This window comes from Erinaceus europaeus, chromosome 1 (assembly GCF_950295315.1).
Source record: "Erinaceus europaeus chromosome 1, mEriEur2.1, whole genome shotgun sequence".
Lineage (NCBI taxonomy): Eukaryota > Metazoa > Chordata > Mammalia > Eulipotyphla > Erinaceidae > Erinaceus > Erinaceus europaeus.
In genome coordinates, this window is record NC_080162.1 from 205,248,176 (window position 1) to 205,275,219 (window position 27,044).

General features: G+C 46.5%; 1 protein-coding gene, 1 non-coding gene and 1 pseudogene across 5 annotated transcripts in view; 1 reads left to right on the top strand and 2 right to left on the bottom strand.

The window, feature by feature from the left end:
- Nucleotides 1-27,044, top strand: part of ASAP1 (ArfGAP with SH3 domain, ankyrin repeat and PH domain 1) — a 422,920-nt gene that overhangs the window by 221,897 nt on the left and 173,979 nt on the right. For all 4 annotated transcript variants that reach the window (XM_060201453.1, XM_060201446.1, XM_060201440.1 and 1 more), the window contains one exon: nt 18,913-18,985. In XM_060201453.1, the coding sequence (XP_060057436.1) occupies nt 18,913-18,985 (73 nt within the window). The remainder of the gene's footprint in view (nt 1-18,912; nt 18,986-27,044) is intronic.
- LOC132542687 (U6 spliceosomal RNA) lies at nt 14,971-15,077 on the bottom strand. Its single transcript, XR_009553655.1, has one exon. It is a non-coding gene; the product is annotated as a U6 spliceosomal RNA (small nuclear RNA).
- LOC132542886 (small nucleolar RNA SNORA68) lies at nt 26,830-26,941 on the bottom strand (annotated as a pseudogene).

Genomic DNA, 27,044 nt, shown 5'->3' on the forward strand with positions numbered 1-27,044 from the left:
ACACACTCCGGTCCTTATTCCTGTTTCCCTCAAGGAACACTGAATCAATAGGTCCCGGGGTCTTGGCAGCATTCCCCTGCCATTAGGACACTTTGTCTGAATTGCTGTCCTGAGGGAGCTTAATTGGAAAGGGTACATGTTACGGGCTAGCTGTTGTGTGTTTGGAGTACGGCCCTAAAGTAGAAGGCATTATGCATTAGCTGTCGCATGCTTTTAAGCTGTCTTTGAGTTAACTGCTGGTCTGAATGACATACAACTCTGATTTGCAAGAGGGTAATTTAGGCCTTTGTGACATTTCTGGTATTGTGACTGGTTTTCAGAAGTCAAAAACTGGAGACATTTTTGAATGCTATGTCTGGGGCCTGTGAATTATTAATATGCTAAAGATACTCATTAGTCCTATGAGTATCTTAATCATGATCAAAAACACATGCAACTTTAACTATCCTTATTGGGATAGTTGGCAATAGTGCAGCGGGTTAAGCGCACATGGTGCAAAGCGCAAGGACCGGCGTAAGGATCCCAGTTCGAGCCTCCGCCTCCCCACCTGCGGGGAGGGGGTCGCTTCACGGGCAGTGAAGCAGGTCTGCAGGTGTTTTCTCCCCCCACCTCTATCTTCCCCATCTCTCTCCATTTCTCTCTGTCCTATCCAACAACAGTGACATCAACAACAACAATAATAATCACAACAATGATAAAACAACAAAAGGGAAAAAAATAGCCTCCAGGAGCAGTGGATTCGAACCCTGGAGTGTCGGGCTGCGACGCGGAGGAGAGATAGAGGAGATCCGGAGGGAGTGGAGAGGGAGCACAATACTTTATTCGCGAGGGCACCTCAGGGTTGGGTGAGAGCGCAGTGGTTCGGGCCACGTGGAGCTAGCAAAATGGCTGCCTCCCGCTACACACAGCACCCTTCCCTTGCGTCTATTCACTGAGGTGAACAGCGGGCAAGAGAGAGAGAGAGAGAGAGAGGCGGACGTAGGAGGGCTTTATAGGGCAAAAACCAGGAGTGATGAGTCAGGACAGGATTGGTTGGGAAAGGCACTCCGAGAATATCGTCTAACTCTCGTGGGAACTGGCAGTAACCTGAGGGGACAATGTGGCAGCTGTGACTGCATCTGCACAACTCCCCAGCACTGGATGCAAAAATAAAGCCAAAAAAAAAAAAAAAAAAAACACCCTATCATTATTAATAGAAACTTCATTACTTGACAGCCATGCTGAGAAGTAGATGTTTAAATCTACTCTGTAAGCAACCGTATTTGTGAAAGTGAAGGACGGGACCACGCACTAAGAGTCTTTTCCCTCCTAATTTACATGAGTGCTCAGATCACCTCCAGCCACGCGTTCTCGCCCCAAGGGACACTCATGTCTTTAACTGCAAACTGCAGCAGAGCCCAGAATTTCATTAGCCCGTAGTCCAACCGTGGACATGTGTCCAGACTCGTTCCCACTCCTTAGCTAGTGCAGATAACATAGCTCCGACCCTAGAGGCGCATAAGTCTCCTTGAACTAGTCGAACGTAAGTGCCTTTGAAGCGCTTGACAGCGGTTCTGGCGGTACAAGGACCACAGAGAGCTCCCGGCTGCATTTCTGTCTCCGCGCTCCACGTTCACCACACTGTCGTTCATATGGAAGCGCAGCAAGGCCGCGGGTTTGTGAGCAGAGCAGTGTTTTCCAGCCTTTTTGTGCATCTCACTTGTAGGAACTTTTTGAACACACGGTGCAAGTTGTATGCCGAGTCTCTTCTGTTCCGATGTATGTAATTGTGTGACGCAAAGGATGCAAATAGACGTGGCGATATTTCTCTCCCAACGCCTTGAGTGCACTCTGGTGTGATCTCACTGATCTGAAGAGCGAGTCTGGATGGCTGGTCTAAGCCTCTGCTCCCTTCCTTTTCCTCCTCTCCCTCCCATCCCTTCCCCTCCCTTCCCATCCTTTCTTTTTCCTTTGGCTTCCTGTCTATATTGGCACTGGTCTGTAACAGTCATTCTTGCAGGGGCTGAGCAGTGGCGCACCTGGTTGAGCGCGCGCACTACAGGGCTCCAGGACCCGGGCTTGAGTCTCTGGACCCCACCTGCAGGAGGAAAGCTTTGCGAATGGTCGAGCAGGGCTACCGGCGTCTCTGTCTCTCTCCCTCTCAACTTCTGGCTATCTCTATCAAATAAACAAAGAAAAAAGATAATAAAAATATTTGGAAGGAGGAGGAAGAGAAGAGTTCTTCTTGCTGATGATAGTTGATCCCTTGAGAACTTGGAGAAAATGGGTCCGAGCACCTGCTCCTGCAAGTCCTAGCCACCGCCCGCTCAGTGCCGACTGTGTTCCCAGCTCCATCCCGACGGCTGCGTCTACATGGAGTGCAGTAACTCACTACGGACACGGCTGTGACGTGGGCTGCTGAGGAGGCAGCTGATGCAGCACTTGCTTGTGTGGCAGGGCTGAGGTGGGGTCTGCAGACTGCATCTCACTACCTCGCTGGCTGCTGAGCAGGACACTTTAGAACCCCAGGACCAGTAGGAAGCTCAAAGGCCAACTAGCTCAGTGATTGCTAACTGGTTTGCTGGCAAACACCGTTCTGTTCTGAGGTAGAATCCTGGGGGGGAAAAAAATGTGACTCAGAAAGCTCCTTTCCAGTCTAGGTTTTAATTCTTTTAAGGAACACTCATTATGTTATAATATGGAAATGGTGTTCTCATGACTATATTTTTTTGGTCTCTAAATACCTTGTTGTACCTATAATTATTATTTTCCCAAGAATGGAGCTGAAATTGCTTCAAGATGAAAGAGCCTTGATGCTTGTGGGTGGGTGTGCTGCTCCGAACTTTAGAGCTACAACAGAAATTAGAGGTTCACAAGGTAATTGCTGTGATTACAGTTTTCTTTTTGGCCCCAGACAGGAGCTCTTGAAACACAATATTCTACTAATTTTTTAAATGTACAGTTTGCAAGGCCACAAGGAGATGACTGAGCGCGTGCATGTACTTTTTCTCCCTCGTTTTCTACGAAACTTAGTTTTTTTGGTTGGCTCTTTTTGCAATCACTGAGGGAACACGGGAACATTGACTGTGTGACTAGACACTCTTTGAAGGCTCGTAAGTCAAGTTCTAGAGAAACTGTACAATGTTATACAAGAAAATTGTGAAAGAAGAAAATGTCCAGCGCTTAGCAGCTGCAGCTAGCAACAACAGTAGCTCTCATACCTCTCTTCAACTTAACATTTCTGGTGAAGCAGGGCTGCAGGTGTCTGTCTTTCTCTCCCTCTCTGTCTTCCCCCTCCTCTCTCCATTTCTCTCTGTCCTATCCAACAACAACGACATCAACAACAAGAACAACAATGAAAACAAGGGTAACAAAAGGGAAAATAAATATAAAAATAAATAAATCTATAAAAATAACGAATTCTTTTCTGATAATTGGATGTAGCGTTGGTATCTGGAAGAATGTATAGTGAGTGAGCCTTTAGTATTTCACAAATTTGTTAGGAACCCCCTTTCCCTCTCCCAGATATTTCTCAGCATCTCTCAGAAAAGAGTATCTTGCAGATCACAATTTGAGAAATGCCACTTACCCATTCCTTTGTCTTTAAACAACATGTTTTCTCCAAATATATATAAATATCACGAGATCCAAGTTTTCATGAGAAGCAGCCCTTCATTTTTGGTCACCGTCTGCATGCAAATAGGTCTTGGAATTTTGTGGTTTCCTCTGTCAAATTAGGTCTGTCTGTTCTGTAGAAAACGTTATTTAACAATAACCAGATCCGCAGTGGCAGCTCTGAGGTTTGTTTTGGAGAAGACACAGGAGGTTGGAGCCCCAGGCTTGTGACTCTTATTCCCTGAGGGTCTTTCCGGTGAAGTCAGGGAGACGAAGCACTTAGAGAGAGACTAGCATGGCGTGTACGTGGGCAAGACCCCGTTGGAATGAAGCTGCTTTTCATTGGAAGCGCAGTCCATTGTGGTGAAAGGAACGTGGATTTTAGAAGTACACTTTTCTGAGTAAAGAGCATGGCTTTGGGAGGCCGGGCGGTGGAGCACCCAGCTAGGCACACCTTTTCAGGTACACCTTATCAAGCACGCATCATCAAGCACAAGGACGGGCTTTGGGCCCCTGCTCCTCACCTGCAGTGGGTCTACAGCTGTCTATCTCCATTTCCCCACCCTTTCTCAGTTTCTCTCTGTCCTATGAGAGAGACAGAGAGAGAGAGAGAGAGAGAGAGAGAGAGAGACGCCACCTGGAGCAGCACTTTCATCTTGCAGGTACCGAGCCCTGATGATTGATTACCCTAATGGCGGCGGAGAGGGATGGGACCTGTCTTTACCATTTACTAATTTTTCAGCCCATAATACTTGCTGACTCTATTTACTCATTACTAGTGCTTATTTCATAATATTGACAGATGCACTTTAAAAAAAAAGAGTATTTCTTGAAAGAGAATGCACAAAAAAAAGGACATTAAATTTACTGGAATTAAAGGCTGAGCTGAACACATGACCTTTTCCTTTCAGCTTCACAGGCATCTTAACTAGAAGATCCTTCATGAAGGTCTTACATGTGCCTGCCAGTTGTTTACCTTGTTTTTGTCTTTTCTTTAACATTTTTTAATTTATAAAATGGAGAGTTGACAGAACCATAGGATAAGCGGGGTACAACTCCACACAGTTCCCACCACCAGAGCTCCATATCCCATCCCCTCCCCTGACAGCTTTCCCATTCTCTATCCCTCTGGGAGTATGGACCCAGGGTCATTGTGGGGTGCAGAAGGTGGAAGGTCTGGCTTCTGTAATTGCTTCCCCACTGAACATGGGTGTTGACAGGTGGATCCACACTCCCAGCCTGTCTCTCTCTTTCCCTAGTGGGGCAGGGCTCTGGGGAAGCAGAGCTCCGGGACTTGGTAGGGTTGTCTGCCTAAGGAAGTCAGTCAGGCAGAGTATGGGATGATCCCACTCATAAACAGAAGTTGAGAAAGAAGAACAGAAAGGAAAACCCAAGGCAGAATTTGACTGAGTTTGAACTGTGGCATGTGGGTCTAATGCGTTTGAGCAGGGATGGCTGCCCCCCCCCCCACAAGCTCGTCCATCAGACTCCCCTTGGTATGCCAGCCTTGTGGTCAAGCGAGATGTGGCCAGAGTACGCAGGGGAATTCCAACCTTCCTACGAGCCCCTCCTTCCTCTGGTGGGCTTCGCCTTCCTTCCTTATATTCCTGTTTCCCTGTTCCTGCATCACCATCCACACCTTCTCATTGCCTTGCTCTCTTTTATAAGGAGATATTGATCACATGGGCCAGCTGGCTACTTCCCCTGCACAGCTGCCCCTTTATAAACTTGTAGCTGCGTCAATAAAAGGTTCTGTCCGCCACCACGGTAGCCTGAGGGGGTTTGTCGTGCTGTCCCCACCACGGTATGCTGGGAGACTGTTGGTCTGCTTTCTAAATTCTGCTTCTAAGACCCCCTCTGTTGCATTGCTTGAAGCTGTGGTCTATTTACATAATCATTGTTTTCATTGGTTTAATCCCCACTGGTTCATGCGCTTTTCCCTTCTCCCCACCCCCTATCCTACGTACTTCCTCTTCCTGACACTTCCGCCTCAGGAGATATAAAGGACAGGGTTTTCTTATGCTGGCCCTTGCGCTTTGCACCACGTGCGTGCACTTAACCCACTGCACTACCGCCAACTCCCCTAAGGACAGGATTTTCTAATGAATAGAGATTAGATTGTTGAACTGCACCTCCGCTCGTCAATAAAGATTGAACTGCTTTCCCAGCTCAGCCATGAGTCCCTGGTCGTCTCTCTCCCGTCCGCGAAGCTAGCCCGACAGGAGACCCCTCAGCGAGCTCACCCCTGCTTCTGCTGGCCCGAGGTTCCCTACCCTCCATCTAAGCGCTGGTGGCCAACAAGCCAGACCGAGAGGTGGGAGCCGGGCTGGCTCGTTCCCCCGAGGGACCCGACATCTGGCGCCCAACGTGGAGGCATTTCTTTAGGAACTGCAATGGCCCTGATGGAAAAATCTCTGGGGGGAGAGGGAGGCAGATGTTCAGCTTCATGGGGGGAGTACAGGCCTTTAGTGGTGAGAATGGTGTTAATATACACTCCTATTAATCCATAGTCTCACAAATCACTAATTAATATGAGTGGGGGGGGGAATGAATTGAATGTCTCAGACTTTTTGATGCATAGACCATGGAAATGAGTATATGGGGGTGGGGCAGTGGCGCCACCGGTTAAGCGCACATGGTGCCAAGTGCAGGGACCGGTGTAGGGATCCCGGTTCGAGCCCCCAGCTCCCCACCTGCAGGGGAGTCACAGGCGGTGAAGCAGGTCTGCAGGTGTCTATCTTTCTCTCCCCCTTTCTGTCTTCCCCTCCTCTCCATTTCTCTCTGTCCTATCCAACAATGGACGACATCAACAACAATAACCACAACAAGGGCAACAAAACAGGGGGGGGTGGCCTCCAGGAGCAGTGGACTTATGGTGCGGGCACTGAGCCCCAGCAATAACCCTGGAGGCATAAAAAGGAGAAGGAGAAGGAGAAGAAGAAGAACTGAGTGTATATCCCTTCAGTCTAAGCACTTAAAACTTCGAATTGGTAATCAGATTGAATTTTAACAGTGGGCTCAAATTGTTGAGCCTTTGTCCTTTGAAATATTAAATCACCTGTAAGCGGAGACCAGAGGGACAGAAACACCTGTTGGAGTCACTTTCTAAGATGCAGCTATATGTCAGTAACATTAAAGGGCATAAATAGTTTACTTTTTTAAAACTTTTAGAAGCTCTCATTGAAAACTGAGTAGAGCACATGCCTGACCTCCGTGAAGCCTGGAGTTGTACCCCTGCACAGGACCAGCCGCAAAGACACAGAGGAGCTTCATGGGGAGTGAGCCCCGCTTGCGTCCATCTCTCTGGCTCTCTTTCTTGCTCATTTTCTCTTTTCATAGAATAATGAGAGAGAGAGTGAGTGAGAGAGAGGGGGGGGGGACCTGTGCTTGAGAGAGAGTGAGAGAGTGCTGTGGAGAGAGAGGGGGGGGAATGTGCTGAGAGAGAGGGAGCTGTGCTAAGATAGAGACCTGTGCTGAGAGAGAGGGGGGGGAGAGAAAGAGGAGTGTGCTGAGAGAGAGCTGTGCTAAGATAGAGAGAGGGAGACCTGTACTGAGAGAGAGAGAGCTGTGCTGAGACAGAGTGAGCGCTGTGGTGAGCTGGTGACTCAGCAGCAGGGTACAGGCATGCCTCATACATGAACCCTGGGTTAGCTCCTGGAACCACATTAATAAAAAGGGGAGGGGCGTAAAATAAAAGAAAATCTATCAGGCAGGCTGGGGGATGGATTGACTTGCCAACGCCCATGTTCAGCGGAGAAGCAGTTACAGAAGCCAGACCTTCCACCTTCTGCACCCCGTAAACAGTTTTGATCCATACTCCCAATGGGGGAGAAAGGATGAGGGAAGAGGATCAGAGGACTCTGAACTCCAGCTCCATCCAAAGAGAGAAGAAAAAGGGAAGGACATTTGGATGTAGTAATAGGTTATGTGTAACTTGGGAAGGAAGAGAAAATGGGACCTTCAAAAAGGTGGGGCAGTCCTATACCGATACAGACAGATGGTCGAAGAAAGAGTTAACCCGTATCTGCAACCTTAGGAGAACTGCGGTAGCTTCCCGGTGGAGGGACTGGGGATTCCGAGCTCCAGTGCTGGGAACGGTGTGGACTTATACCCCTGTTGCCTTGCAGTTTTGCAGTTCAGTATTAAGTCACTAAATAAAACGAGATCTGTCATAGTCAGAGTTGAAATGCCAGAAATCATGTTCCCAGAACTTGAAAAGTGTTTCATTTTCAGCAGCGCAGAGCCTGCAGAGAGACTGTCTTCAGTCCAGTCTTCCAGATTTACAGCCTGGGAGTCCGAGAGGCCCCAGGAAGCCGAGCTAAGGGCTTGACGCATCCTGGATCCTGCACAAGGTTTTGCTGGAGAGAACTTGGTCCAGACCAGTCCTGGAGTGGGGTCAGAAAGCCGGTGATAGAAATGTATTCAAAACAAATCTGTGTGATAGGTGTTCTCATAACACTGCTGGATATAAGGAGGGTGCTCTCAGAGGAGATGGTATAATTGCCTCAAGGGCTGAGCGGACCTTTATAAGATTGGAGATGATGATGGAGAAAAGGCACCACCACTGCAGAAGGAGAGAACGGTAGCTACGGAACTTGGTTTCTCTAGAGGCGCAGAGGGCAGATAAGGGACTTGTCTGGACACCGTTAATTTGAAGTGCACGTGATGAAAAGGAAGGGACAATGAGAAGCACAGATGTGTGTTGTTTTTGACGGGTTAGGTTGTTTTCACCGGGGCTGGCTTCACAGGCAGGTAACAGACGACCAGGGACTCATGGCTGGGTTGTAGGCAGTATCTCTTTATTCATGCAGGACGCAGCGCAATCTAAGACGAGCTAAGTTAAACTCAAAGTACAGTACTCTAAAACTCACAATGCTGTCTTTATATATACTTGCCAAGTAGGGTGGAAACAGGATGTGACATAGAGAGGGTGGAGAGAAAAGTGACTGGTGAAAATCAGAGTGTGACAAAGAGGGGGCAGATTAGGCAAGAATCCTATCACTGAACCACAAATGCCCTGGAGGGAGGGTGGAACTTGTTAACAGTGGTTATGTAAATAAAATAGTGTTAAGCAGGGGGGATTTAAACCAAATGAAACAGAAGGGGTCTCATGCATACCAACAGATGTGGCAAAAGGAAGTCTGTGAGCGTTCATGTGGGGTGACGCAGAGAAGAGCAGGTGATTAGGAAAGTGGCACACCTGGCTTATATTCTCTGAAGGGTTTCTGACCTTGATGTGGAGTACAAACGAGGCCAGCTGAAGGCTGGGAGGCGGAGATTTTTGGTTATGAAAAAAACTTCATTTCTGAGGCTGTGAAGTCTCAAGTTCCAACCATCCCCCCACCACCACCACCACCACCACCACCACCGCCTCCTCCTCCACCATAAGGCAGTGCTGGATAGTGCTCTGGTAACATATATAATAAGTAAATAGATTTTTAAAAGGGAAAGAATTGTAGAGAGGCTGCAGAAGCGTCTGACTGAGGCTGATCAAGTCAAGAGTCTTTTCCAGAAAGAGTACTGCTGAAATAAGTAGTGTTAACAAGGGTGTTTTTTTTCCTTTAATCTTTTTATTATCTTTATGTATTATTGGATAGAAATAGCCAGAAATCAGGAGGGGAGGAGATAATAGAGAGGGAGAGAGACAAAGAGACACCTGCAGCCCTGCTTCACCATTCGCAAAGCTTTCCCCCGCAGGTGGGGACCGGGGGCTCAAGCCCCTGTCTGTGTGCATCATAACAGGTGAGCTCAACCAGGGGCACCACCACCCAGCCCCGAGTTGTCAGGGTTTGGTGATTGGAGAGTTGAGCAGAGGAGTGTGACATTGGATTCCAGATGAGCACCCTTTACCATTATCCCCTAATATGCTGCCAGGGAATGAACCCATGGCCCCATGCGTGTTCAAGACCACGGAACCACTGTTTATTCATTGTTTCGGGAGAGAGGCATCAAAGCACCTCATCATCATCCAACGACTTCTCTTGTGGCCTGCTGCCCATGGTCTCCCCATGTGGCTTCAAAAATCAAACTCTGGTCCCCACTCCAGGTAAAATGTGCACTCTACCTAGTGAAGTGAACTCCCTGGTGCCATGGGCCAAGGGAGTGCATGTGAAGGGGCAGGGGATACTGTTGGAAGAAGCCTTCCCCTGCAGGGTGTGGTCTCTAAGAAGGAAGTGGATTGAGCCAAGACAGGAATGGTTGAGAGAAGTTGTTTGTGAAATGTCCTGCCTGTTGGCTCTTCCCTTTCCACACTGGCTCAACATCTATTAGTCTGTCAGTCTTCTTTTTTTTTTTTTTTTTTCCTGAAGTGCAGGACAGTCTTCTAAAACCTCAGTGACTCTGTCTAACTGTTATCCTCTGAATACAGCCCTGACTCTGCCCTGGCTCTGCCTCCCTTTCCAGTGTGAGCCCCATCTATCCCTTTGTCCTCTGTGGCCACCTGCTTTGGCCACCTGGTCCCTTCGGTGTGCCTTTCCCCAAAAAGTTGATATCTATAGTTGTTGTCTTGTCTTTCCCCCACCTACAGAAGAATTGCCTTGTTTTTACCAGTATCTGTAATACAGTTTAGATCCTGACCAGTGGGAAGAGGAGTTATTTGTTAGTGAATGCATTCCATCCCCATCCACCTTGTGGGCCAGAGAGAGCTTCATTAGAAATGCCAGATAGTCTGGCTAAAGGTTTGTCAATTTTGTTCACCCTTTCGAAGAACCAACATTTAGCTTTGTTGATCTTTTGTATGATTCTCTTATTTTCAGCATTTATATTAATTTCTGCCCTACCTTTAGTTAGTTCAGTCCTTCTGGTTGCTTTAGGGTTCCTTTGTTCCTCTTCTTCTAAGTCTTTAAGGTGTGCAGTCAGGCTGTTTACTTGAGCTTTTTCTTATTTACTAATATGTGTTTGCATGGCTATGAACTTCCCTCTCGGTACTGCCTTAGCTGTCCCCCAAATATTTTGATAGCTTGTGTCTTCATTTTCATTGAACTCTCGAAACATTTTGATTTCTTCCTTAATTTCCACTTGGACCCAGTACCTGGTAAATAGTGTACTGTTGAGTTTCCATATTTGGGGACTTTTACTAATTTTTTTGTTTGTTGTTAAGTGCCACTGTGGTCTGAGTAGATGCTTGGGGATGACTTCAGTGCTCTTGAATTTGCTGACACTGTCTTTATGGCCTCACATATGGTCTATCCTTGAGAGTGACCCATGTGGATTTCAGTAGAATGTGTATTCCAGTTTCTTGGGGTGAATGACTCTGAACATGTCCAGTAGTTCTAGTTTATCTATCTCCTCATTTAGCTCCCTCATGTCTTTATTGATTTTCTGCCTGGATAATCTGTCCAGTCGAGAGAGAGTGGGTGATAAAGTCCACTACTATGACTGTGTTGCTGCTAAAATCTTGCTGTAGCTCTTTCAGTAGATGTTAGATGGATTTAGATGGATTCTTTGGGGGTGCATAGATATTAATAATTGTTAAGCCCTCTTGATTGACTGATCCTTTGAGCACTAAGTAATGTCCATTCCTGTCTTTTTAAATTTTATTTATCTTAAGATCTGTCTTGCCAGATAGGAGAATAGCTGTTCCTGCCCTTTTTTGTGGCCCATTGGCCTATGTGATAGTTTTCCATCCTTTCACTTTGAGTCTGTGTTTGTCTTGTTGAGTGAGGTGGGATTCCTGCAGACAGAATATGGTTGGGTTGTGTTTTCTCATCCATCTTCCTACTCTGTGCCTTTTAATACATGAATTTTTAAAGAATTTTTTTCCTTTCACTCATTCATTTATTTATTTTGCCAGGAATTTCTCTACCAGTGACTCTCAGCAGTGTTTCTAAATAAATGACTGATCGTTTAAAGCGCTTCTAGGGGCTTTCATAACATTATACATCGTCACATGCTGTGTATGTTTCATTATTAATATTAAACCTGTTTTCTGTGCCACGTGACGGCGATGAAATTAAACTAAAATTGTTTAATGAAAATGAAGCTCACCGTCAAGCCTAGTTGCCAGCTGGTGAGATTCTTGAAGGCTGCAGGGTCCAGGTGCGTCTCTGGGCGGCATTGACTAGCTCCCGACAAGCCAAGCCCAGCTGCTCGATGGGCGGCTGGAGAGACTCAGCACAGCAGGCCGCACCTTGGTTTCTTCCCACTTTACTTTCTTCTGTGTCCTCCTCCCCCAGCCCCCACATCCTTCCTTAAACACCTACTTTCAGTTCTCAAGCGAAATGCCCCTCTCAATTCCTCTTTGGCTCCTTCACAGAGAACTCCCAGAACAGGGAGGAAAAGGGTTTTTCAAGTCATTTGTCTAGTGATCATTCAGTCCTTGAGTGATTTTTTTTTTTTTCAAGATTCATTTTGGTGAGTTGTTATGTGAAAACTGAGAAATGTTACACGTGTACAAACTACTGTAGTTTACTGTTGACTGTGAGCCATTAATCCTCCCCAATAAAGAAGAAAGTATCCTTTGTGGTTATTTCCTGAGCCAGTTACGGGAGCAGGAGAGGGCGGAGCCTGCATTCTGTAGTACCTGGCACCAAGGATGCAGCTCCCGGCCTCATGTTAGCAGGTCTGAAGCTCAGCCCCTGGGCCGCCTCCTCCCCGCTGGGGCTCTGGGTCTTCACCAGTGTGCCTTTACCCACCCACCCCACACCCCCCCCCCCACACACACACACCCCACTCTGATTTACAGCAGAATCTCATCCTGTCCCAACCTTTATAGCTCTGAAATGTAGGTAGTGGAACACTTAAGGGCTGTTGTGAGGACTAAGTAACACAGATAGATAAATAAATATAAAAAATTTAAAAAGAAAGAAAGAAAATTTTTGGTTAAAAAATAAAGAGCAGCATTTTTGAGTACCACTCTGGATGTAAGCATCTGTGATTCTAGGTGCTCTTAATATAGAGGCAGGGTATTTGGATGATAGGTGTGAGCTCTTGCCCTCAGAGTGTACACGCAACTCACAGATAATTATGGGTGCACAAGAAAGTGGACATTTGTGAAATACAAGAGTACCTTTCCTTTCCTTTTTCTTTTTTATCTTTATTTATTTATTGGATAGACACAGCCAGAAATCAAGAGGGAAGGTGGTGACGGAGAAAAAGAGAGACACCTGGAGCCCTGCTTCACCACTTGTGAAGCTTTCCTCCTGCAGGGGCTTGAACCTGGATCCTTACGCATTGTAGCATGTGCACGCAAGCAGATGCGCCACTACCTGACCCCCCAAGAATATATTTTCTTTAGGTCTGACTGTGACCAGCTCACGGAGACCCAAAGCTTTAGTAGTTGATGGTCTGCTGGTGTTTGCTGGTCAGATCACCTGGGGGTCTAGTAACAAATAATACCCGTTCCTATGAAATCCATATTCATGCAGGAAACTGAACCTTAAGGGCAGTTTGTAGACTAGAATGGTGAGAACAGTGAGGCCAGCAGCTCTCAGACCTCGACTCGGATGGCATATCAACTTTCCATTTTTGAGCTGAACTGGGTTATGCAAATCAAAAAAGGATTTTTTTTCTTTTTCTTTTTTTTTTTTAGGTAGAACATTTCCTCTTGTGTGGCAGTCTCATTCCACTCCGACTAATCTTGAAACTAACAAATGATAACATCTTGGTCTTCTCTTCACATACCAGGCTGCTGACATGTCTTCCTTCCGCTGCGCTGCTGGTCGGTGTCTCTGCTGCTGCTTCGGGGGGGAGGGGAGCTTACTGTAACCGCCGGCTCTGTGGGGGCTGTCACACAGGGTGATCCGCAGAGCCTCCACTTCTCACACTACCAGGGTTGCTGCTGCTTGCCAGCACTGAAGCAGAATGCTGGTGAAGACACGAGAAGGAAGGATTATACCAGGCCCCTTTCCATCCAGAGAAGAGTTTTGAGAGGGAGGGAGGATTCAACAAGGAGAATAGCAGTTGCAAGAGCTCAGTGGTAGAAAAGCCCAGGGGTTAAGAATGACGGCAGCCTGGCTGAGACATGACAGGCACAGCGTGTGGGAGCAGGAGTCAGAGCGCAGAGAACTGAATGGCACAGGGCCTGGCCGGCCGTCATGAGGACCTGTATTCTGCTCCGTGGACAGCGACTTCTTTCACCAACCCCTGCCCCTCTCTCCGTGCCTGTGTGTCCCTGTGTGCTTGCCTCTGTCCTGCAAATTCCCACAGAACGTCGTCTGAGAGAAGATGGAAGAAAACAGAAGCATGCCCCTGGGGCTCTCCTTACAGAACTTTTAGTCGAGTCAAGTCGAGGAGAGGGGTGCCCACCTGCATACCCCCTTAAAGGAGAGGCAGAGAGTAGAGTGGTGGGGAGGTATGGGGGAAGGCCAGCAGAAGTAAGGTCTGGTGTTTGATGAATGACTCCTTTTCAGCAGTCTTATCAAAAGCCCTGCCCGACTTCCCATTCATTCCAGCAAAGGGTTTTGTTGTTGGCTCCTGTGGCAAAGAAAGTGAGCGGGCATGCAGCTGGAGAGACAGAGGTGGAGGGAATATCTGGTTTTCACACTTGGGCCAGTGTCTGGGACAGAGCGGCATTCAGCGTGTGCCAGGCACAGTTAATGGAAGACTAAGTGAATGAGCGACATAAAAACCCAAGTCGGGTCATTCTCAGAGCTGACTTACTCGCATGGTTCATCCGACCCCGTGATGCGTGAGTGAGGTCCGGATTCGGCTGTGAGGCAGGCTGCAGGAGAAGGTGTATGTTTACAACCCCCCCCCCCAGACTGTGCAATGCTGTGCGGCTGCCCCGAGACACTGCTCCCCGGTCCTCCTGCCTCTCTGAATGTTCAACAAGCTGAAGGCAGATACAGTCGGGTCTGACCCAGAGAGTTCCACAGAAGAGCAGCTGCTTTGTGGTGCTGATGAGGCAGAGACACCCATTAAAATGCGTTTTCGAAGCCCCCTCTCTCACTGTAGCTGAAATGTATGTAACGGGGCAAACACTGTTTTCCCCCCAAGTGAGCAAAAGTTCTTTCTCTTGAAGCTCTCAATTGACCAGTAGGAGTCCCTGCTTCAGAGCTGTCGTGCTTTTCTTTCCAGTGCTGCTAATTTCTCCTCTGGAAGCACCTTCAGAGGAGAGGGTATGGATAGCTCACAGTTTTCTTAAAGATGCCAGAACTACTGTTTCAGTGTAAAACACTGGCCTACATTATGCAGGTTTCTCATGTAAACCATTAATATCTTACGTGTGTGTATGACTACATATATGTGTGTGTGTGTGTGTGTGTGTGTGTGTATATATATGTGTATATATATATATATATATATATATGATTAAAATCTGTTTTAAACTGTTAGGGGAAGAAGTACAAAGGGCCACATTTTCTGAATCCAAAACCTCATTCAGTCATTTTTTTTTTTTTTTTACAAATAATTATAGCCAATATTTAATCATCATCTAAAAATATGGAACGCTTCACGAATTTGCGTGTCATCCCTGCGCAGGGGCCATGCTAATCTTCTCTGTATCGTTCCAATTTTAGTATATGTGCCGCCGAAGTGAGCACACATTCAGTCATTTTTAAGGCAAATAATATTGCGTTGTATACCACTTACTGTAGCTGAGACTACTAAGCCATTCATTGACTCAGTTAGCCATTGGTTACTTTGTATCATGAGCATTTTTGAGTAACTACCATCTGTTGGAAGTAGGAAAGGAAATTTGGCAAGGCCCCTGTTTTCACCTGGAAGGAGATTAAACATCACAAGAGTAAACAAGTCATAGGTCACTTTGGGTCATGATGATGCTTTAGAAAAGCTATTATGAAGTGTCTCAAAGAAGAAGTGGATAGGGGGTCAGGCGGTAGTGCAGCGGGTTAAGTGCATGTGGCTCGAAGTACAAGGACCGGTGTAAGGATCCCAGTTCAAGCCCCGGGCTCCCCACCTGCAGAGAGGTCACTTCAGAAGTGGGGAAGTAGGTCTGCAGGTGTCTGTCTTTCTCTCCTCCTCTCTGTCTTCCCCTCCTCTCTCCACTTCTCTCTGTCCTATACAACAACAACAGCAATAACTATAATAACAACAACAAGGGCAACAAAATGGAAAAAATGGCCACCAGGAGCAGTGGATTCATAGTGCAGGCATCGTGCCCCAGCAATAACCCTGGAGGCAAAAAAAAAAAAAAAAGAAAGAAAAAAGAAAAAGTGGATGGGCTAAGTGATTGTTAATGTTTTACACTGATCAGAGATATCCTTGTAGAGAAAAGGGCTTTGAGTCTTAGGTCTGTATAGAAAGAGGCAGCTCTCAGAAGAGCTTAGGGAAGTGAGTTCTAGGCTTTGAGAATAGCTAGTGCAAATACCCTGCATTGGAACGTGGGGGGGGGGCGCTGAGTGGCCTCAGACTCCTGTAGAATTTTCCATTATGATGTAGGATTTCTATACTGTTGCTGCATCTGAATCATTGCCAGCTCTCACATAATGCTGCTTAACCAGTAGGGTTTCTCTGATCAATATGCATGAAATCAAGTTTCAGGTCTTCATACCAAGGTTGGCTGTGCTATTCTGTATAAAACACCTCAGTTTTGACCAATGTAGAGAGTATGTTAAGCGGCCGTAGGCAGCTGTAGGCAGGGAAGGTGTTGGTCACTTCGAGAGATCATTGGATTTATGTGTTCACCCAGCCTCTGTTCCCTCTCCTTTGCCAGCTCCCTCATGCATATCTGCCCTTTTGAGTTGTTCACCTTTACATGTATACCAAACATGTAGGCACATGTTTAAACATACCTCTCGTGGGCTGAGAGAGGTAATTTTTAGTTCACATTATCTGCCACTATTCTCTCAGTCTTTGCTTAATGTTATTACTACATTGCAAAAAAATGTGACTGCAGGTGTTGCTTTTCTGCTAGTTGAGAGCATGACACTTTGTAGCGGAGAAGGAAAGAGAGAGGGAGAGGTGTTAATTCCAGAGGGCGCTCTGTTTTATGGAACAACAGCTTCCTCCAAGTGTGCTTTCTGCCAAATACTGGAGCTAAAGAAATGTCCCCCGGCCTTACTTGTGACTTTAGCTGTCAGACGCAGACACTTTTCCCCTTTCAAAGTAATGCATGAACTTTATGCTCTGCTACTTTACAGATGAACTGCTAACGATTCAACATGAATTCTGAGGCCACTGCTGAAAAAATGATTCTGAGGGGCCAGGAGGTGGCGCACCTGGTTGCACACACATGCTAGAATGTGCAAGGACCCAGGTTCAAGTCCCCCGTTCCCCACCTGCAGGGGGAGAGCTTCACGAGTGGTGAAGCAGGGCTCCTGGGGTCTCTCTGTCTCTCTCCCTACCTCCCCTCTCCCCTTCAATTTCTCTCTGTCTCTATCCAATAATAAATAAAAGATTTTAAAAAGGGAGTTTGAAAAAACGAAGAGAGAGTCGGGTGGTAGCGCAGCAAGTTAAGCGCAGGTGGCGCAAAGCACAAGGACCGGCATAAGGATCCCGGTTCGAGCCCCCGGCTCCCCACCTGCAGGGGAGTCGCTTCACAGGAGGTGAAGCAGGTCTGCAGGTGTCTGTCTTTCTCTCCCCCTGTCTGCCTTCCCCTCCTCTCTCCATTTCTCTCTGTCCTATCCAGCAACGACATCAATAACAACTACAATAATAAAACAAGGGCAACAAAAGGGAATAAGTAAATAAATAAATATAAAAATATTTTTTTTAAAAAAGAATGTAAATGTCAACACTCCTGGTTTATGCTGTGAACTATATATATATATTATATTATTGTGAACTATATATTATATATTATTGTGAACTATATATATTACATGTAAATATAATAAGCAGAACAAAGTAAGCTTTTTTCCTCTCTTTTATTTGTCAGGACAGAGAGAAATTGAGAGATAAGGAAAGACAGACACCTGCAGTTCTGCCTCACCACTTGTGAACCTTCTCTCCGCAGCTGGGGGCTGGGGACATGACCCAGGGCACTTGAGCTTGGTAGCGTGGACACTCGACGGGATGAGCCACCACCCAGACCCCATAAGATTTTTCTAGATTTTAAGTTTTTATTCATTCATTGTTTTATTTTATTTATAGATTCCTTTATCTACTTATTTTGGAGAGAGAGGGAGAGACAGAGAGACAGACTGATCTACAGTATTGCTTCATTCTTGTGAAGCTTCCCCTATGCATATGGGGACCAGGGGCTTGAACCTGGGTCCTCTTAGATTGCATTGTGTACCACCACCTGGCCCCCCATAGTGAGATTTCTCGTTGAGGATTAGGAGATCAGACTTGGCGGGGACTCAAACTCAGGAACAGTTGCTGCATTATTCAGAGAAAACTGGCCCAAAGGTTGGGTTTGGGCGTAAAGCTCTTGTGTATCCTGTCTACTAAAGGGAGCTTACAGTTAACGCCTGAGGGATTCTACCACATAGGAGCAGTTAGAGAATAGTACTAAGGATTCATTGTTGTCTCTGTTGTTCTAATCCACCCTGTTAACCCATTTTTCTGAAAGCAGGTGAGAAGTCGAGTCCCCTCATGTTACTCACATGCGATGCTCGCCTCTCCTCATCCCTGGAGAGTAAATGCCCTGGGAGAGTTTTCGGGGTATTTTTTTTTGCCTCCAGGGTTATCTGGGGCTCGGTGCCTGCACTATGAATCCACTGCTCCCGGCAGCCATTTTCCATTTTGTTGTTTATTATTGTAGTTATTACTGTCATCCTTGTTGGTAGGACAGAGAGAAATGGAGAGAGGAGGGAAGACTGAGAAGGGGAAAGACAGACACCTACAGACCTGCTTCACTGCTTGTGAAGCGACCCCCCTGCAGGTGGGGAGCGGGGATCCTTATGCCCATCTTTGCACTTTTTGCTATGTGTGATTAACCCACTGCGCTACCGCCCAACCCCCTCAGGTGCCTTTTTTTAAGCTTGTTCCTTGATTTGTTTACTAATGAGAGATAAAAACCAGAGCATGACTGTGGTGTGTGCAGTGCCAGGGGTCCAATTCCTGACCTCCCACATGCAGGTACCATGAGAAGCACCGTGCACCACCTCTTGTGGCCACTAGGATTTTCTTTACTGGGCATGGTTGAGTGTGGCCACTGCGTGCCTGCCTACTATTTCCTGTCCCACCCAGCGCCTCACCCTGTTTTTACCCCCAAACCACATACAACTACACAAGTGCTGTGTACACCTGCAGACCTGCTTCACCGCTTGTGAAGCGACTCCCCTGCAGGTGGGGAGCCGGGGGCTCGAACCGGGATCCTTAGGCTGGTCCTTGTGCCACGTGCGCTTGATAAAATGGCTTATTGTTAGTAAATGCCAGTTCATTGGTTTTGTGGCACTCAGCTGAACAAAGCAATGACTTTTTAAAACCAGAGTTTTCACCATCTGTTTCTCCTCTCTTCTTCTCTTGCAGGCTCTCGACCAAGATAGAACAGCCTTACAGAAAGTGAAGAAGTCCGTAAAAGCGATATATAATTCCGGTCAAGGTAAGAACTTGCCAGATCAGAGAGCGCGAAGAATGTCTATAGTTTGTCAGATGTTACGTTTATGTAGTGATACAAATAAAAAAGGCAAAACAGTTCATCAAAAAATGTGTTTTCTTTTTTTCTGACTCTGCTGTGCTTTGCAACCTGTTACCGCCGCGAAAATAGAAAGAAGGAGGGAAATCGTTGCTGTGAACTTGTTATTTTACATTTTTTGCAGTTAGCACAGTTGTGTTTTGGTGGCAAAGAGGGGGAAGTTCAAGGTTAAAGTCAGCTCTGGACACACCTGCCAACTAGTTTGTTCATGTGGCTCATGGAATTCTAGGTTACCTGCGTAACTAAGTTTTAATTTTGGCTCAGTGACTTTGTCCTCTTGGAGACAGAAGTGATGTTGTCATTGGATAAGAAGAAACAAACAGAATTAAGATAAACAACGGGTAACCACAAGAAATGGCAGACTGCGGTCCCCAAGGGTAAAAGAGGCTTGGAAAGTTGAGTCCCAAGGCCTCTGACTCATCTTCTGTTCTCTGACCATTCTTGCTGTACCAGCTCACTTCACCAGAGGCCACAGCTCTAAGAAATCAGTTGTCTGTAGCACCGCAGAAAACCTGGAAGGGGAAGGTAGCAGAATATAAAGGGAAGGGCACACACTTTGGAGTTGGACAGGTCCTCATTTCTGCCTTATACTAGTTACTTTCCTTACTGCATCTCCATTTTGCCTCATTGTAAAGTGAGGGAATCACATCAAGAACAGTTATTGACGGAGTCGGGCGGTAGGTAGCGCAGCGGGTTAAGCGCACGTGGCGCAAAGCGCAAGGACCGGCTTAAGGATCCCGGTTCGAGCCCCCGGCTCCCCACCTGCAAGGGAGTCGCTTCAAAGGCGGTGAATTCAGCAGGTCTGCAGGTGTCTATGTCTCTCTCTCCCCTCTCTGTCTTCCCCTCCCCTCTCCATTTTTCTCCGTCCTATCTTAACAACGAACGGAACGACATCAACAATAACAATAATAAACACCACAAGGCTACAACAAGGGCAACAAAAGGGGAAAAAATGGCCTCCGGGAGCAGTGGATTCATGGTGCAGGCACCGAGCCCCAGCAGTAACCCAGGAGGCAAAACAACAGAACCAGTAATTGATGGAGCCGAATGAGCTGCCTTTTGTAAGGGTCCTCCGCCGTGGGCTGCAGGTGTGCACGTCACATATGTGGGCTCTTTTATTTGTGTTCATGATTGTGTGAAGCGCTAGGACGCAAGGGAACAAGGGAAGGCTTGCCCGTCCGGTTTCTGTAGCCCTGGTCTGCCGGTCAGTGCAGGCAATCGGCGGTCTCACTAAATCAGAAACCTAATAGCCTCGTGCCTTCTTTAAAGGCTCTGGGCAAAAGCAAACCAACACAGAGAGCTGTCATCCGAATTGTTAATCCTGCTTGTTTGATACCTTGCTATAGTTTCTTGCTGGCCGATGAAACCTTGCTTCTAATGTAAATGAACGGCAGTTGTCAGTTCTGTGGTAGATATATGTTCTTTTAAGACATCTTCTAAATGGCACATTTAATTTGTAACTTCCACCCTAGTTTCATTTCATAAATTCACACACTGTGGTAGACTATAGCATATACTAATTCTTTGAGGAGATGAGTGGGATAAAAAAATCAGGAAGTACGTGGCACAAAGCACAAGGACTGGCGTAAGGATCCCGGCTCCCCACCGGCAGGGGAGTCGCTTCACAAGCGGTGAAGCAGGTCTGCAGGTGTCTGTCTGTCTCTCTCCCCCTCTCTGTCTTCCCCTCCTCTCTCCATTTCTCTCTGTCCTATCCAACAAAGATGATATCAATAACAACAACAGTAACTACAACAATAAAACAGCAAGGACAACAAAAAAGAAATAAATATTTTTTTTTAAAAAAATTAGGAAGTAGCAGCAGAGACTGTTTTGAGGTGCTGTCATTCCTGATTTGGAGGGACTGTTGTAGGGTTAATTCAACTTTTTGATCATTCACTGGGTGGCGCTTTTAGGACTTGTAAACTTTTGTCCATGTATGTAAATGTTTCAGGCACTAATAAAAGGATACTTAAAATTTCTGTACCAGTGGGCTCATTGAAGCTTTGATTATAATTTGGGGGCAGAAAAGCAGAAGATATCTGGGAATTTCTTAACTGTTTTGCATAACACCGTAATACTCAGCCTTTATTTCACAGAAACTGAAGCAATCTAACTCTTGAATTTGAATCCTACTTGTTAAAGTCAAGTAAGGTATTTCACTTCCATCAGCCTTAAATTGCATCACACTTAACCGAGGAAATAGTGTCGAGGGTCGGGCAGTAATGCACTCGGAAGAGCATGCACATTACAGTGCACAAGGACCCAGGTTCAAGCTCCCAGTCCCTACCTGCAGAGAAGCTTCACAGTGAAGCAGGGCTGAAGGTCTCTTTATCTCCCCCTTCCATCTCTATCTTAAACAAATAAATAATAATTTAAAAAACAAAAGAATTATTTCTTTAAGAGGAAAAATGGCATCTGACTTTCACAGAGTATTGTGTGGAGCAAGCATAGGTACGGCGTCAAAGACGATAGCGCCGTGCCCCGCCCCCCACAGCTGGTGCCTCGCATGCAGTAGATGGGAGGAAATGACGGCTCGATGAACAACAAGGTGTGCTCTCCGCATTAATTCAGTCATGCCCCCAATGCGGTGCGGCGGATCTCCCCGATTTCATCAACAGAAAGAGCTGGATGAACCGTTGCTGCCTTAGGAACAAGTACCAGCTGTGCTTCTCGCTGGGATTTATTTATTTTTGCTTGAGGCTGTGCGTGTAACCCCGAAGGGTAGCCCGTTTGGCTGCTGGAGGTGCTGTCCTAGTTCTGAGGGCTCCTGTTTCTCTTCTTCTTCTAAACCACCCCCCACCCACATGCTCAAGACCCATCTTGTCCCTTTGCCACAGTGAGCACTTCATGCAGCAACTCAAACAGATTACTTGGTGGGAATGTACTTCATCTTTTTTGACAGGGAAGCAGGGAGGAGGGAGGGGGAAGAAAAGGGGGTCAGCAAAAGCTTTCCTCAGTGCTTGAACCTGGCACACACACACACACACACACACACACACAGCAGAGCACACACACACACACACACAGCAGAGCACACACACACACAGCAGAGCACACACACAGCAGAGCACACACACACACAGCAGAGCACACACACACACACAGCAGAGCACACACACACACAAACACAGCAGAGCACACAAACACACACAGCAGAGCACACACACACACACAGCAGAGCACGCACACACACACAGCAGAGCACTATTCAGGGGAGCCATTTTCCCAGCGCTCGTCCTGTTTCCGAGGTGGTCTTGGTCACCACTGCTGTTTATGGTAATGGTAACCAAGGGGAGAGGTTGTTCCTCTCATGAAGCAGAATAAGGAGTTGAGGAGTCAGTGCCAAACTTGGTCTCCCTGCCTTCCGTCAGATTCTACTCTCCTCCTATGCGGAAACCACAGTCAACTGAACTTTGACAGGACTCCTCCTTGCCTTGCTTGGACTGGTTCTTTTGTGTACCGCACGCTGTGTCTGCATTATTAGTAGAACTGCTTCTCCTCAGATACGATCGGGGGAAGCCCTGGCTTCACACAGGAGGACAAGGGAAACGGCGTAGATGGTGGCACATTGCTACGGTGCCTCTTCTCTCTGTTTGTCTTCCCACTTCCTCCCTTTTTAAATGGAAGAATGAGTTGCCTTCTTACCACGGGGGGCAACTTCTCAGGCTCATAAAATGAATAATGAAAAGGAAGGAAGGAAGGAAGGAAGGAAGGGAGGAAGAAAGAAAGAAAGAAAGAAAGAAAGAAAGAAAGAAAGAAAGAAAGAATCCTTGTGAAGCACACAGTGGTATTTTCACATATGCACTAGGCCCCAGCATCACCAAAATAAAATGCAGGTCCTCATGCTGATAGCCACTTGGTACATGTGACTGTCTAACGTCACTGCTGTGGGACGTCATTCCTGTCACTGAAAGGAAGTTCTCCTGCTCCTTTAAGAAAAACATATTTCCCACTATACATAATATACCAGTAGAATCTGGGAAGCGACTTTTTTTTTTTTGCCTCCAGGGTTATCACTGCACTATGAATCAGGAGCTCCTGGAGGCTTTTTTTTTCCCTTTTGTTGCCCTTGTTATCGTTATTATTATTGTTGTTGTTATTACTGTCGTTGATGGATAGGAAAGAAAGAAATCGAGAGAGGAGTGGCCCAGGAGATGGCACAGTGGATAAAGTGTTGGACTCTCAAGCATGAGGTTCCTGAGTTCGATCCCCGGCAGCACATGTATGTCTGGTTCTTTCTCTCCTCCTATCCCTCTTATTCATACATAAATAGAATAGTTTTTTTTTTAAAAAAAAAAAAAAAGAAGAAGAAATCAAGAGAGGAGGGAGAGAAAGACACCTGCAGATCGGCTTCACCACTTGTGAAGCAAGCAGCACACACACACACCCGCAGGTGGGGAGCCAGGGGCTCGAACCAGGATCCTTACCCCAATCCTTACACTTTAAGCCATATGTACTTAACCCGTTTTGCTACTGCCCAGTCCCTGTTTTTTTAATTTTTATTTATAAAAAGGAAACACTGACAAAAAACAGAGTAAGAGGGGTACAACTCCACACACCAGAGCTCCGTATCCCCTCCCCTGCCCTGACAGCTTTCCCATTCTCTATCCCTCTGGGAGCATGGACCCAGGGTCACTGTGGGTGCAGAAGGTGGAAGGTCTGGCTTCTGTAATTGCTTCCCCGCTGAACATGGGCGTTAACATATGGATCCATATTCCCAGCCTGTCTCTCTCTTTCCCTAGTGGGGAAGGGCCCTAGGGAAGCAGAGCTCCAAGGTACATTGATGGGGTTGTCTGTCCAGGGGAGTCTGGTCGCATCCTGCTAGCATCTCCTGCTGGGAATATGGACCCAGGGTCACTGTGGGATGCAGAAGGTGGGAGGTCTGGCTTCTGTAATTGCTTCCCCGCTGAACATGGGCGTTGACAGGTGGATCCATATTCCCAGCCTGTCTCTCTCTTTCCCTAGTGGGGCGGGGAAGAGTTAACATAGAAAGCCAAACAAATTGTTTACTAATCATGAACCTAAAGGATAGAATATTGCAGATGAAGATTTTGGGGGGGGGGGGTCTCCTCCGATTTGTAGATAGTTTGTAGGCCTATTTTAGTTATATTCCAAAGGGCCCATGACTATACTAATTTTTTTTTCTGAGCCTGATATTTGATATGCAGGTGGATCCAATTTATTGGGGAGATGATGTCATGGCTGAAAAAAGGGCCAGAAAGCTGGATCAGGGAAGAGAGTATGGAAGCTACATTTTTAAGTGAAATGACCTGCTAGGGAACTAGGTCCTCAGAAAGCACCCTTCATGTAATATCATCCCTAACATACCTGCTGCATCACAATCAGGGGCTCATTTGCTGTGTTGTGTTGTGTTGTGTTGTGTTGTGTTGTGTTGTGTTGTGTTGTACCAGTGAATTTCAGTGCTGACTCTGGTTAGAATTATCTACATTCTCCTAAGAATCCAAAACAAAGCAAAACAAACAAAAAAAATTTCAAAAATCGGAATCCCTCAAGCCCAGGCATCCAGAGTTGTTCCATGGTGGGTTCCAAGTATTGAGGTGCCTGTAGAATGACTCCCTACATCGTTGTGCTGTGTAGGCAACTTGGTAACTGCTGCACCAGCTTGTGAGCTCTGGTGTGCAGACAAGTCCACAGTCTTCAACCTTTATGTTTATTGCATATTTCAACATTGTTTGTTCAGCAGATGTTTACTGAGCACCTATTACATGTCACTGGACTAACCAGACACGACCTCTCTCCTTAGGAACTTAATATAGTTCACTAGCAGAGAGAGTTTGAGCACCAAACCAGAAAAAATATACTTAGAAGCTGCAAAGTGCTGTACAGAAGTGTTTAGTGGGTACAGAAAAGGAGATACCGAGATGGCTAGAGTCTGCGGAGGGTGCTCCTGGCGTGTATCTTCAGGAGGATTTGTGCTTTACCAAGTTTAATCAAAGAAGTCTAAGGGGGTGGGCGGTGGCGCACCGGGTTAAGTGCACATAATACGAAGTGCGAGGACCCGTGAAAGGATCCCAGGTGGAGCCCCCACTCCCCACCTGCAGGGGAGGATGGTTCACAGACCTGTGAAGCAGGTCTGCAGGTATCTGTCTCTCTTTCTCCCTCTCTGTCTCCCCTCCCCCTTCAATTTCTCTCTGTCCTATTCAATAAAATATCGGGGGGGAGGGGGCTGCCAAGAGCAGTAGATGATGAAGCACAGAGAGCCAGGCAGATTTAGATAAGGTACCGCTAGCAACAAGTGGTCTAGAAGTCGAGCTGACTTCCAGTTGTTGTTCCTACCTAGTGAGTGTCTTACCCAGCACCCAAGGGACTGAGCCAGCATGGGATGAACGGCCATGTGTCACTGGAAATGTCCCTGGGAAACTCTGTGATTGACTGTTAAATGTTCGCTGACCTTAAATATTTGTGAACGAAATATGTGTCAGATATCTCCCGGCAGTGTAAGCCAGGGGATCACGTGGATAGCTCCTGGATAGGTGTCCAGATAGTCGCTTTTTGGCAATGTGCAGTTAAACTTAGCTCTCAGAGATTTCTGGGGTCTCTACAGTCACCAGAAGGTATAGTGATTCCAGGTTTGGGGTCAGCTTATGTGGGCAGAACTGTGACACTTTCATTCTTTTTAAAAACAGCTGGATGAGTAAAGCAGTGATGTTGAGTATCTTTCCATGATACACACTCAGTGGGATCCAGACTGGCCCTAGGCAGGGGTTTGGTCTCCTCCAGCGAAGCCACAAGCTGCTGTTGCCTGGTATCTGTTTCCCAGTGTGTTTTCACAATTTTCTTGTTTTCTCATGGTGCTTAAGTAACACAGAACCCATCTGATGTTCTTTAAAGACTTAAGAAGTGTTTCCATATTTCTGGTTGATGATGACCAATGTCCATCTTCTTCCTGACAATAATAAGACAGCTGAGAATCGTGAAGGGTCACGCTCTCCAGTTTATTACTTTTACACGTATACTGTATCAGCCCTAATTCATAAACAGTATAATAGTAACTGAAATTCTCTTAGGAAAAAAAAAAAAAATCAAAGTAGCTCCCAGGAAGTACTTTGGTTGGAAAATGACTTTGGGAATTTCTCTCTTTCTCTTATTTTTTTCTCTCTTTCTCTTATTTATCCCTGCTTTGTGGGGACACTTTACAAAGGAAGAAACTGAGTTTTGTAATTTGTTAGGGGCAGAGGGGAATTTCCATGTCATGCGTTTTTCTGATGCTGGTTCCAAGTTTTGAAGTCTGCTTTTAATTTGTGAAGTGTGTTGTCACTTAGAAAGTTTGACTTGGTGTTATGTCTCCTCTGTTGTTCTCTTTCCTATTCCTAATATATCTGTAAAACAACCAGGAGCTTCACCTGCACACAATGGAAGGGTTAAGATATGTTGCATTTCTTCAGCACTCCTTCCTTTTTTCCTTCCTTCCTTCCTTCCTTCCTTCCTTTCTTTCTTCCTTTCTTCTTTATGCTATGTCCTCACTCACCTATTCTAGATACTGAGGTGACAGTGGGCAGTGTTGACTGTGGGCATGACACTCAGACACCACTGTGTCTCATCATTCCTTGGCTCTCGGCTATCCTCAACTCCTCTAGAACTGTAAATGCCACACCACCCTGTCTTTTGGCAAAAATAATTTACTGTTGATTACTTCCAAAGGCCTCATGAGAGGTGGGGGTCTGTGGGTGGAGAGTGTGGGCCACAGTCCTCAATTTCCCACTGCTGATCTACTTAATCCAATCCCAGGGGTGTGTAGAACCTCCAAGTTCACTTTGAAGGGCACAGAGAGTCCTCCAGAGGCGGCGAGGTTCCCCTTGCTGTTAGCATCCCTTCAGCACTTTCTCTCTCAAACAATGGAAATTAGTTCCTCTCCCCTTGTATGTGTGGCAGACTGAGTGACTCTCTTTTTATAAAGCAGATGTAATGGAAGTGATGTCATGTGATCTCTAAGACCAGTTAATGT